Raw genomic sequence first — 12,096 nt, forward strand, 5'->3', positions numbered from 1 at the left:
TCCTTTACTATCATTTTGATATTCTCATGAGACATCAGGAGTGTTTAAGTCTTTGTTTCTACAAGTATGTCTGTCCAAGGAGGTGATGGAAAACTGACCACAGTAGTAAGCTGGTCATTCTCCATTGAAGCTAAAAGGAGATGGAACACTTGTGGTGTTTTACAGGGCCACAGGTGTGGCAAGGCTAAAGAATTTTGGTTTGTGTTCCATGTTCTGGGGAAAACACTGTTGTGTGTTGTTCGTGGAGTCTCCTGTGCTTTCCTCCCAAGAATAATCCCTTCTTACTTGTCCTCTCAAGTTTCTCTCTCTGCTGCTTCCACATCACAGTCACATTCTCTCATTTAGTTAATCTGAAGCTTTATTCCTCACAGGCATACATTTTTAGGGGAAATATCAGGTAAAAGAAACTTTTTTTTCATACATGTGGTGTTTAAATTCCCAAGCCAGAAAAGTTCAGCTCTGCGCTACTGGACGTTACTACCCTCCTACTGCGTGTTGTACCTGAATGGTCTCTTTCGCCACAGTCCCAAATTCCTGGTCTTGTGCCTCTTAGCGTGTCCCCAGCCTCTAACCAAAATATCCCAAATAATCTCTCATTCCGTCTGGAGCCCTTTTTTCTTACTGGACACTGCAGGTGAAAAGGTGGATGCTGATCTGGTAACATGTGCATTGCGGTTTGACCAGGAACTGTTTCATTGTATAGCAGGAGGTTATGGTTGAGTAACTATCTGTCCAGAGGCAGACTTCTGTAAGAAGAAGAAAAAGTGACAATGCTGCTACATCTCCCATCACAGTGTTTCATGTAGTGCTAGTAATGCTGGAGTTTCTTAACCTCTCTTTTGGAAAGAAGTCACTTCTCTAAGTTGTTTGCTGAAGGATGCTTTTATTGTGAAATAAAATACTGAAGTCATTTGCACTTCCCTGATAAGAACAAAAAAGAACCCAAAGAGTGTTAAACTTAGTTAAATGAGCATCTTTTTGCTTCAACTCTGCTCCTTACAGTATTTAAGAAGCCACATTTTCTGTGGATTTTGGTCCTTTGTACTATATCCGTTCCCTTTCTCCCAGTGCATTAACCTCAGCTGCCTTTGACACTCCCACTGGAATACAGATAGCATGTGGCGTGGCTAAGTGGGAGCTACCTACGTACGGCTTAATTAGCCAGTATGTACATATGGGTTGGCCAGCTGGCCTTCCCTGAACAGAATATGTAATGTTGGCTTTTGCCTGCCTTTCCCTCAGTTCAGCTGTTCTTAGATGTCTCTCTCGTAATCATCTACCATTTTTATTTCCTTTCCATAATAGACTCTGAATAAATTTGAGATCTGGATCATACCACTCGTTTCTAAATAAACTTGGAAGAGACAAAGTCTTGGGAGTGGGAGGGAGGAGGTGGCTAAAAGGAAATCTACACCAGCATCTTGGTTTGAATCAGGAATACACCTTTAGAGTGACTGTCCTTATCTCTCCTTGCTGTAGTTTGCTCTATGCAGTGGCTTCAGAGATTGGATTCCTCCGGTTTTAAGCTGAGAGATGTGTTCAGGAATGTGCTGAATGTGCTCCAGCCTTTTATGTGTGGTTAATACATGGGGCTGCACTAGAACTAGTCCAGAGGAAAATTGCTAGAGGTGACTAGTGTAAATTCTGAATTTTTGTTACCAGCTGTTCCACCCTACACATCCACTCTTTGTAATTCTGTACTTCTTGCTAATGTGGATGTAGGCTTAGCTGTCATTTTCATAAGTTTAATTACACAGAATCACAGAATGGTAGGGGTTGGAAGGGACCTCTGTGGGTCATCTAGTCCAACCCTCCTGCCGAAGCAGGGTCACCTACAGCAGGCTGCACAGGACCTTGTCCAGGCGGGCCTTGAAATTCATCTCCAGAGAAGGAGACTCCACAACCTCCCTGGGCAGCCTGTTCAGTGCTCCGTCACCCTCAGAGTGAAGAAGTTCTTCCTCATGTTCAGCTGGAACTTCCTGTGCTTCAGTTTGTGCCCATTGCCCCTTGTCCTGTCGCTGGGCACTACTGAAAAGAGCTTGGCCCCATCCTCCTGACACCCACCCTTCAGATATTTGTAAGTATATATTAGGTCCCCTCACAGCCTTCTCTTCTTCAGGCTGAAGAAGAGAAAAACATTCAGAAGCACTTCTGTCAATTATTTTTAGGAGAAATTTTGTACTGTTTCCCAGCCTGGAATAAATCCTTATCAGAAGAGAGGGATATTTTTCTTCTGTTTTTGGGGGGTTTTTTGTTGTGGTTTTTTTTTTTTGTGTGTCTCTCTGCAGGTGAAATAAGATATAGGAAATACAGACAACTAAGGTAGTTCAGAAGGTTGTCTTATGCTAGATCCCCTGCTTTTTAAATTTAAATGCATTCTAGAGCTCAAGGATGAATGCAGTATATTGGGTCGCCACGCCAACGAAGGCGACAATATTGGAAATTAACTCATCTGCTACTAATACTCACATAGAAGTTTAGTTTTGTGCCCAATTGGACTGCTATAATAGCAGCCAGCTAATCTTCAAGATCAGCTGAACAACAGGGCTACCAAAGAAAACCTTCCGTAAGCATTGTGTAACTTTTTGTTGTGTGTGTTATGGGAAAGACAAGCAGGGGTAAGAAGGTAAGCATGCACTGTAAACCAGAAAGGAAACAAGTAGTTCTGTGGGCACCAGAACTATTGATGCTTAATTTCCTATAGATCTATGTGTTACGGTTGATTGACTCTGGTAACGTGTGGGTCTCAACTGAAACTTCTTCTGTGATTAGGGGAAAAGGAGAGTGGTTTATAAAGGCCATCTTGTCTGGAATTTTTTTACGTGCAGTATAGCATGAACCTCACATTGAAACTTTCCCTCAGGGAAAATACTGACAGATTATTATGATCATTTATTTTTATTACTATTTATTATCTACCAGCTACTACCTTTTCCTATGCCATTTGCGAGTGCTCAATTTATTTGAAAACCTTTCTCTGCTGTCACATTTAAAGAAAATCCATCTACAGGCTTGAAAGTCACTGGTAAATCATGTATGTGCATGTAACAGACACGTGGGCCTCAGTTTCTCAGGAGACTGTGCTGAAAGCAGGAACTCGTATAAAGGGATTGAACGACAATGGCAGTGGTGCTGTTGGAGTACTGCATGAATTCTCTTGGGTTTTTACGTAGGTGAAGGCATGCCCTTTCATTAGTGCTAGATGTAAACTTATACGTATTAATATGGTAAGTTGTTGGTATTAGAGATTTATTGTATGCTTAATTTCCTGTAGCTAGTTATATCTGTAATTCTGGTGGTTGTTGAGGTTTTTTTGTTTGATTTTTGGGGTGGGAGAGTGTTTTGATTAAATAATCCTAGTTTTTTGTATCACTGTCTGTAGAGCTGTCAAAACGCTTATGTCGGTTACTTTAAGGAGAAAGTAGAGTTTTTAATTTGATGAAAAATGATTGAGAGAGAAGTTTAACAGCATTTCAAATAATCGGACATTGGACGTCTTTCCTACACATTTATTATCAGTTATCAAACATAAAATCAGAATATCTGATTTTGTTACATGCAGAGAAGTTTCCTTAGTAGGAACCTATGTTTTCTTGGAAAGCATGAAATAGATTAGTTTGTTAGAGAAAAAGCACAGTTGTGCCTGTTTGTCGGATGAAAAGTGATAGTGCTGCTTATTGTGACAGAGGAGAATAATATGAATGGAAGGAGTTTAACTTTTAATTTAGGGTTTTGGTGATCACAGAATCACAGAATAGTAGGGGTTGGAAGGGACCTCTGTGGGTCATCTAGTCCAACCCCCCTGCCGAAGCAGGGTCACCTACAGTAGGCTGCACAGGATCTTGTCCAGGCGGGTCTTGAATATCTCCAGAGATGGAGACTCTACAACCTCCCTGGGCAGCCTGTTCCAGTGCTCCGTCACCCTCAGAGAGAAGAAGTTCCTCCTCATGTTCAGACGGAACTTCCTGTGCCTCAGTTTGTGCCCATTGCCCCTTGTCCTGTCACTGGGCACCACTGAAAAGAGCTTGGCCCCATCCTCCTGACACCCACCCTTCAGATATTTGTAGGCATTTATAAGGTCCCCTCGCAGCCTTCTCTTCTTCAGCCTGAACAAGCCCAGTTCCCTCAACCTCTCCTCGTAGTGGAGATGCTCCAGTCCCCTCACCATCCTTATAGCCCTCCGCTGGACTCTCTCCAGTAGCTCTTCATCTTTCTTGAACTGGGGAGCCCAGAACTGGACAGAGTACTCCAGATGAGGCCTCACCAGGGCAGTGTAGAGGGGAAGGAGAACCTCCCTCGTCCTGCTGGCCACACTCTTCTTGATGCACCCCAGGATCCCATTGGCTTTCTTGGCAGCCAGGGCACACTGCTGGCTCATGGTTAACCTGTCGTCCACCAGGACACCCAGGTCCTTCTCCGCAGAGCTGCTCTCCAGCAGGTCCACCCCAAGCCTGTACTGGTGCATGAGGTTGTTCCTCCCCAGGTGCAGGACCCTGCACTTGCCCTTGTTGAACCTCATCAGGTTCCTCTCTGCCCAACTTTCCAGCCTATCCAGGTCACGCTGAATGGCAGCACAGCCTTCCGGTGTGTCTACCACACCTCCCAGTTTGGTGTCATCAGCAAACTTGCTGAGGGTACATTCTAACTCTTCATCCAGGTCGTTGATGAAGAAGTTGAACAAGACTGGGCCCAGTACTGACCCCTGAGGGACACCACTTGTCACCAGCCTCCAACTAGACTCAGCGCCGCTGATGACAACCCTCTGAGTTCTGCCATTCAGCCAGTTCTCTATCCACTTCACCGACCACTCATCCAGCCCACACTTCCTCAGCTTCCCCAGGAGGATATCATGGGAGACAGTGTCGAAAGCCTTGCTGAAGTCAAGGTAGACAACATCCACGGCTCTCCCTTCGTCTACCCAGCCAGTCATGTCATCGTAGAAAGCTATCAGATTGGTCAGGCATGATTTCCCCTTGGTGAATCCATGCTGACTACTCCTGATAACCTTCTTTTCTTCCACTTGCTTCATGATGGCCTCCAAGATAAGCTGCTCCATCACCTTTCCCGGGATGGAGGTGAGGCTGACCGGCCTGTAGTTCCCTGGGTCCTCCTTCTTGCCCTTTTTGAAGATTGGAGTGACATTGGCCTTTCTCCAGTCCTCGGGCACCTCTCCTGTCCTCCAGGACCTCTCAAAGATGATGGAGAGTGGCTCAGCAATGACATCCGCCAGCTCCCTCAGCACTCGTGGGTGCATTCCATCGGGGCCCATGGATTTGTGGACATCCAGATCGCTTAAGCGATCCCTCACACAGTCCTCCTCGACCAAGGGAAAGTCGTTCTCTTTGTAGGCTTCTTCTCTTACCTCCGGGGCCTGGGATTCCTGAGGGCCAGTCTTAGCACAGTATACACAGTATGCCATCAAGACTGCGTGATAAACCAGTACTTGCATTGAGAAACAGCCCTGAAGGAAGCTCAAAGCAGACAGATCTAGGCTTCCCTGGAAGAACCTGCTATTGTTCCACATTTCCAGTTTGAATGCAGATGTGGAACAATAGCAGATTCAAAGTGTTGACTGCGGTCAGAACAGGAGTTGAAATGGCACCAAACTGCAGGCAAATGGAAGTAAAGTTAAAATGACAGTAAAATCACTTGTTCAGGTCAAAATTTTATTGTAATATACACTATGTCATCATGGGTTGAATAGTTTACTTACATTTCTGGACCATAGTGGTATCTCATGCAATAAAAAAATCTGCCCTTTGTGAGAAGTGGGGCTTTTTTTCTCAAGTATTTGGAGCGTTTATGTCTGTTGGAAAAATATTTTAGAAAGGGATTGTGAAATAGCAACTTGGTACATAAAACTTCTAATGGAAATACTCCTGTAGTGTAAATGTGATAGTTGGGATGGTTTCGCTTTGATAATCCAGTATGTGATACTCAGTTTTAGTGATCTTCCAAAGCAGTTTTCTATTTGAAACATAATTGGCTTGGGGTCAAGAATTGAATGAATTCACATTTAAGTTTGATCATGTGGTGAAGAAAATGGAAATATCCTATGCTTTCCGTTTTCATTTACGTACATTTGTGTATTATTTGTGCTAACTGTATTATCTTAAAATACCTTTAATGTGAATTTGTTCTAAAAATGTTTTCCTCATCCTCTTGCACTGGTGTGATACTGTAGGTTGCATTTGTTTTAGTCTACAATTTTTTTAAAATAAACCATTTCTGTTTAATAAGACTTGAAAGGACATGCAGGAAGGCTGTGCCTTTTGTGAAGCAACTCTTGTTCAGTTCCTGTGGTTTAGCCCCTACTGGTGAGCTAAATAAGAGGAATGGAGACAAGCCTAAGCTAATAAATTTTGCCAAACGTGTGAAGTTGGGCTCCTTACTGTCAGTACCAGAAAGGTATAGGGGATGGCATACCAAACCAGGAAAGGAAGAGAAGCAAAGCAGGAATGGAGGTAGTTTCAGAGAGTCAAGTAGCAGAAAAAAAGGAAGGAAGGAAAACAGCAGTGTATGCAATGAGAAATATTTTTATCAAAATAATAAAGATAACTTTCACACATTGGTCTGTTCCAAAGTAGTTGTAATCATGATGATGTATACAACGGGAATTGTTGTGAATGAAACCTAAAGAGAGTTTTAGAGAGGCTAACTGAGCAAAAGCAGATTTATGACTTGTGTTTTCTTTTTAAATGTATGAAAAAATGGATATTTGCTGCTATGGTAATACTCTCTATATGGTGCAATCAGCACAGTAGTCATTGTCTGTGAAGATACTAACTTGTTGTTTGTTTTAGGATTAAGAAATGTTTTTGTTAACTGCAGGAAACTCATTCTAGAGTACTCTCCATTGCACCAATAACCTTTTTTTCCTTCTGCAACTGTTACGAAAAGCAATTTAAAAGAAAAGGCAGATAACCATGTGCTTTGATGTCCATTAAAAATGAACAATTACTCCCCCTATCAATAGGGCTGCATAAATTCTATTGACAGTACATAAATGAAGGGAACACACTACTGTTTCCCTCGTCTTGGGTAAGAGTAGAACAGTAGGAATTTCACAGTATTGTATCTTGTGGAGACAAGATTCAGATTGTGAGAGAGACAGTTTTTAATTAAGCTCTTCCTGTTTTTCGTAAGCTTGTGGTTAATGTTAAAAACAAACAAACAAACAAAAACTCAGGTGTGGGGGAAAGGGAGGAAAAGAGCAGACCTTAGTGCAGCATTTCTTAATTTTCTGCCTTTAGGATTGAACTTTTAAAATTTTCTTTCCCCTCTTGTTCTTCCCCTCCTGTTCTGGAGGAGTAAGAGAGTAAGATGTTACTTTGTTGTATACAATGGTGTTAATCTGAGCAAAGTATTCTGTAAGGGAATTTTCCATAGTTTAGGTCTTGTGGGGGATGGATGGGTGGTTGGGGTGGTGGTGGGGTGATGTGGTGCGTAATTTGTTTGAATATGAAATTTTGTGTGTCAGGTCTAGTGTGCAAAATAGTTTTCTCAAAGTCATCTGCCAAAGAGAAAATACCAGTCTCTGTTGTCAGTTACCTGTGTCAAGCCAAAATAGTGGCCCTGGTCCTATAACAGGAACACATTTGCTTTGTGATAGTGCCAAAGTCGCAACTGTAAAGCAACAATAGAAATGTCACACCTGAAACCACATGTAGCTGAGACCTAAAATTACTACAAGACTCAGTAAGACTGTGATCACATAAGTAGTTGTAACATAATACATCAATTCAAAAAGACCTGTAAAATATCACCAGCTTTAAAATGATGTTAAATGCAATTTTACTTTTCACATGACCTTTCCTCTCAGGCACTCTTACAAGAAGAGTGGCTCCTCATTCTGTGGAAGAGGCAAGTCAGACCTCTTCAATTATGTGAATCTGTAAGAACAGTTACTTGGTGTAACCTGTAGATAAAACACCACAGAGCTCTTTGAGCTTTATATGCATGTATATAGTGATGGCTTATGTAATTGATTTGCTAGACAGTGGAAATTAAGGTTTCTAGTTCCAGGTCCAAGCATTAGATTTTTCTTCTAACATGTATCTCTTGTTCCAACAGAAGGGATAGCAAATCACTGAGACTTGACCACCTTCCTATAGTATTTTGGGTAGACAATATTTCAGTTTCCCAGGCTAGAAAGCTTAATTTCTCTTCATAGTGTTGCTAGAAATGACATTGTGCATCTTCCTGGTCTTATTACCTATTAAATGGAGTGATACATAGAACCAAGAGCCATCAAATACCCAAAAGTGTTCAGTCTGCCAGAGGTAAGTTGGAGGGATGAGGCAGTTCAGCAGCTGGCGTGGTTGTTTTCTGATGACACTGTCCCGAGTAGTAGTCGTGTTAGACCGTTTGGGTTTTTGCCACAAGGTCTGAGCTGCAGATGAGTGGGATGCTTGAAGTCAGGTGTCATTGTTAGTCATCTTTTTTTGAGCTACTATTCAGCGCTGCTACCACTGCAGTAACAACATTTGTCCTAAAATGACACCACAGTGTGTATATTTATATAATTTTGTTTCTTTGTTTTTCAGACACACGATGAACCCACTGATACAAGATACAGCTAGCTAAACAGCTATAAAATGCCCAAATTTGGGTCTGCAAAAACAGTTCAGGTTGAAAATTCTGACAGTGATAGCACTATGGTGGAAAAACCAACTGCAAGAAAGGTAACAAAATTATATTCATGCCCATTTGAGTGAAATGAATAGCATGTGTTCTATCCTGATTTTTGTTGCTGTAATGGGAAGAAACAAATTAAGAATCTGTATTCCGATATCTTCAGTGCAGAAGAAAAAAGTGTAAGTTTTTACATGGGTTTGAGTGTAAATTAAACTAGGGAACAGATTTTATGCCTGTTACTGTGACTTGCAACTTAGTTCAAAAGGAAGTTAGTGCATAGTTTCCATATCTTAGATCATATGAAGTCTTTATACACTCACAAGAACAATGATTCATGTTTTACTTAATTTTTTACTTAATTTTACAGTTTCTTACTCTCTGTAACAAGCAGCACAGGCCAATGACTAAACACAGGTTTCTTATATTCCTTTGCGGTACAGGGACTTGTTCCCTCGTTAGGAAGACTTGAAAACCAAATGCTGCAGAAGGGTTGAGAGCAACTCCTGTACAAGGGAGTCCACTTTAAAAACTGCACAGTCCATTTCTGAGTGTTGGAGAATGAAGGAATATGGGAGCTCCAGTAATAGTGAAGGGTCATTTGTTGTTCATAATTATGAAGTACCCATAATTTTCAAACTTCTGGAGCCAAGTTGTGAATAACCCAGTTCTCCATTTTATCTGCCTAGTACACTTGTACAACAGACAACGAGTTTTATCTGTAGTACTAATGAGTAACAGAAGATAGAATAATACTCTGCATTGTGAATGATGAGTTGTATATTGCCCTAAGGAGAGAGAATCCATTTATCTCCCAAATCATGCTGAAAACTGTCTTCTCTGGAAAAGGAGATTGTATGTGTGTGTGGTCATACTTACTGTTACTATTTTCTTTACGTCTGTATTCTCTGTAAGACCACTTCATGAAATAAGACAGGAAGAGATTAAAAATAGGAAAAGATTAGGAGATACAGCATCTACTTCAAACGTCTTAGATAAGAAGAGGAAGATAGCAGAGTAACATGGGGAAAGGAAATTGGCGTACTAGTAAAGGGATGAAAAAATGTTGGGTTTTCTTTTTTGTTGTTCTGGTCCTTGTTTGGGATATGGTCAAGTTATTCAAGTGTCATTCAATACTGGGAAAGGGAGGGGGAATGTCTGGGACCTACAAGCAGCAAGAATAGGAAGGCCATTGCAGTGAAATTTAGGGATATTAAATACTGGCTTTTTAGTTATACAGTTGTAAATAAGTTAAGTTTTGTGAAGATTTTAGGTTACTTAACTAAAAAATATTTTCTGGGTTTATAAACTCAATATCTGGACACTTCAGTATTTCTGAAAAAAAACCTTTTGACACAGGAAAATCTTGAAGATACAATCAATAGTTGGTCATGCTAGGAAAACTGACTTATGTAATCTTTTTTTAAGCTTTTGTTTGTAATTTAAGACTTTTTTTTTTTTGCAAATCTATAACAGAGGTTAAAATGAATTTTCATCTTTTGTTCACTTTCATCAAAGCAAAAATAGTGGGTTTGCTGGAATATGTCAGTCTTTAAGTTTTCCTTTTCCCTGTTTCTTTGCTAAACGTATGGCTTAAAATGCTTGGAACGCATTTGTTTGTAGGTTTGCGTGTATATAAATAGATTATCATATTTTTATAGTGCAAATTACTTCCTTCCCAGGCTTTGAATTTTACATACAAATTGCTCTGCAATCCGAGTTAAAAAAAAAAATCCATCAAAATAAAGAGTTTACTTGTGAGGCCCTTTTTCCTCCTCCACTCTCCACCTTTGACTCCACCTCGGCTCCTATCCCTATTGCTTGCTGCCGTTGTAGAAAAATGGTGCTAGTTTCCAGAGTTGGCTGCTGAATCTGCAGCCACTGCCAAAGGAACTGCCTTAGCAGTGACCCTTGTGCCCGGCTCAGTGTTTGCTGGTTGTCTTCACGCTTTCCTCTCCGGTCATCTCCTGCTTCTGATCCCCATAAACTATTCCCTGTCTGCTAATAACAGTAGCAGTCACATCTGCTGAGCTATGTAACCCCCATACCCTGCAATCTCTCCAAAGTTTGGTAATCTTCTGAAACAGAGGTGTCTAGCTCTTCTGACAGAACATGAAAGAAGATGATATGAATTCATTTGAAGATACAAATGTTCCAGGGAACAGAAGAATGAATATGGTTGTCATTCATTTAACCACCAGGAAATATGGCAAATTTTGTTTTGATTTAGAAAGGAGTAAATTAACTTTCTATTTTTAAAAGTCACATAAAACTTTTTCATTGTCATATTGGTTAAGGTGAAAGTTTGTCCTTAGCTGGTTGCTCTAACAAGGAAATGTTTGGTCTTGAGGCTGATCACCAGTACAGGAATTAGAAATACGGACAAATGTCAGATTCTACCTTGCCAGGTACTTGAGACTAAGATGCCAGTGAAAGCAGGATTACTTAGAAAACTAAAGTCTAGGGGAACATGGAAGTTTGACCAATGACAAAGTTATGGAATCACAATGCTGGACTAATTACATTGATACCAAAAAGTAAGCTGATTAACAACAGAAGATCATGAAGGCAAATCTGTATTACATACACAAACATAAATCTCTGAAGTAAAGATTGACCAGATGAGCAGTGATAATTTGAAGTGAAATATCTTTAGGAAGTAGTGGAAATTTCTGTAAAGCAAGAATTTTTCTCAATAAGTAAATATTTGCGACCATGAATTTAAAAACAATGGTCTTTGAAGAATTAGAACTTATTCTGAAAAAGGTAGGGATTTGTTAGCCTGATGTAATTGATGTGAGGAAGTATTGATGCTGCAGGTGAAAGGCATACTAAAGTAAAATTTTTGCTTTAGTGGCATTTTGTTATGGAAGTGTCTTGATTAATCAGGAAAGTATCTCTTATCCACACACTTTCCTCAGTATTGTGCGACCAGTGAGTGACCATTCACTGTGCTATCAGAGATGTCTCTGTCTTTTAGTAGCCTGAAAAGATCCTGAGGTGTTCAACACTAACATAAATCGCAGTGGTCCTTAGTACAAAAAAATGCATTCTAACTGTATTTTTCATGCAGCTTTGGGGTTTTATTTTTTCTGTAGAATAGTGCAGTCAAACCACTTCTGTGCTTTGCTGTGTAAACTTGCTCTTACTTCTGTGTCCACTTCATTACTGAAGCAGAAATGTCTTTGAACTACTCATGCAGCTGAATCTCTGTGACTGTAAATGAACAGAAGATAGGTAATTTAATTATTGGTGTTCCCTTAGATGTTCATAGATGCATTGTAGGCAGGGGAGGCCTAATGTGAATCAATGTTCATACAAAACAGTGCATCTTACAAATGAACAGTAATGTTAAAGGACACCACTCCCTAAAAAAAAAAAAAATCCTCATTCTTCTCAAAATAAAAACTGTACTGCGCTAAATACATGGTGTAAGACTATTCCAATGGTTAATATGTTAAG

General features: G+C 40.5%; 1 protein-coding gene across 2 annotated transcripts in view; it reads left to right on the top strand.

The window, feature by feature from the left end:
• The window catches only part of ANKRD12 (ankyrin repeat domain 12), a 76,137-nt gene that overhangs the window by 12,448 nt on the left and 51,593 nt on the right, over positions 1 to 12,096 (top strand). Inside the window, exon 2 of one of the 2 annotated variants that reach the window (XM_075416465.1) lies at positions 8,547 to 8,684. In XM_075416465.1, coding sequence (XP_075272580.1) covers positions 8,598 to 8,684 — 87 coding nt within the window. In that variant the 5' untranslated portion in view covers positions 8,547 to 8,597. Of the gene's footprint in view, positions 1 to 8,546; positions 8,685 to 12,096 lie in introns of those variants that run through there. The other variant, XM_075416466.1, reaches the window with a different exon arrangement.

Source organism: Opisthocomus hoazin, chromosome 3 (genome assembly GCF_030867145.1).
Source record: "Opisthocomus hoazin isolate bOpiHoa1 chromosome 3, bOpiHoa1.hap1, whole genome shotgun sequence".
NCBI lineage: Eukaryota > Metazoa > Chordata > Aves > Opisthocomiformes > Opisthocomidae > Opisthocomus > Opisthocomus hoazin.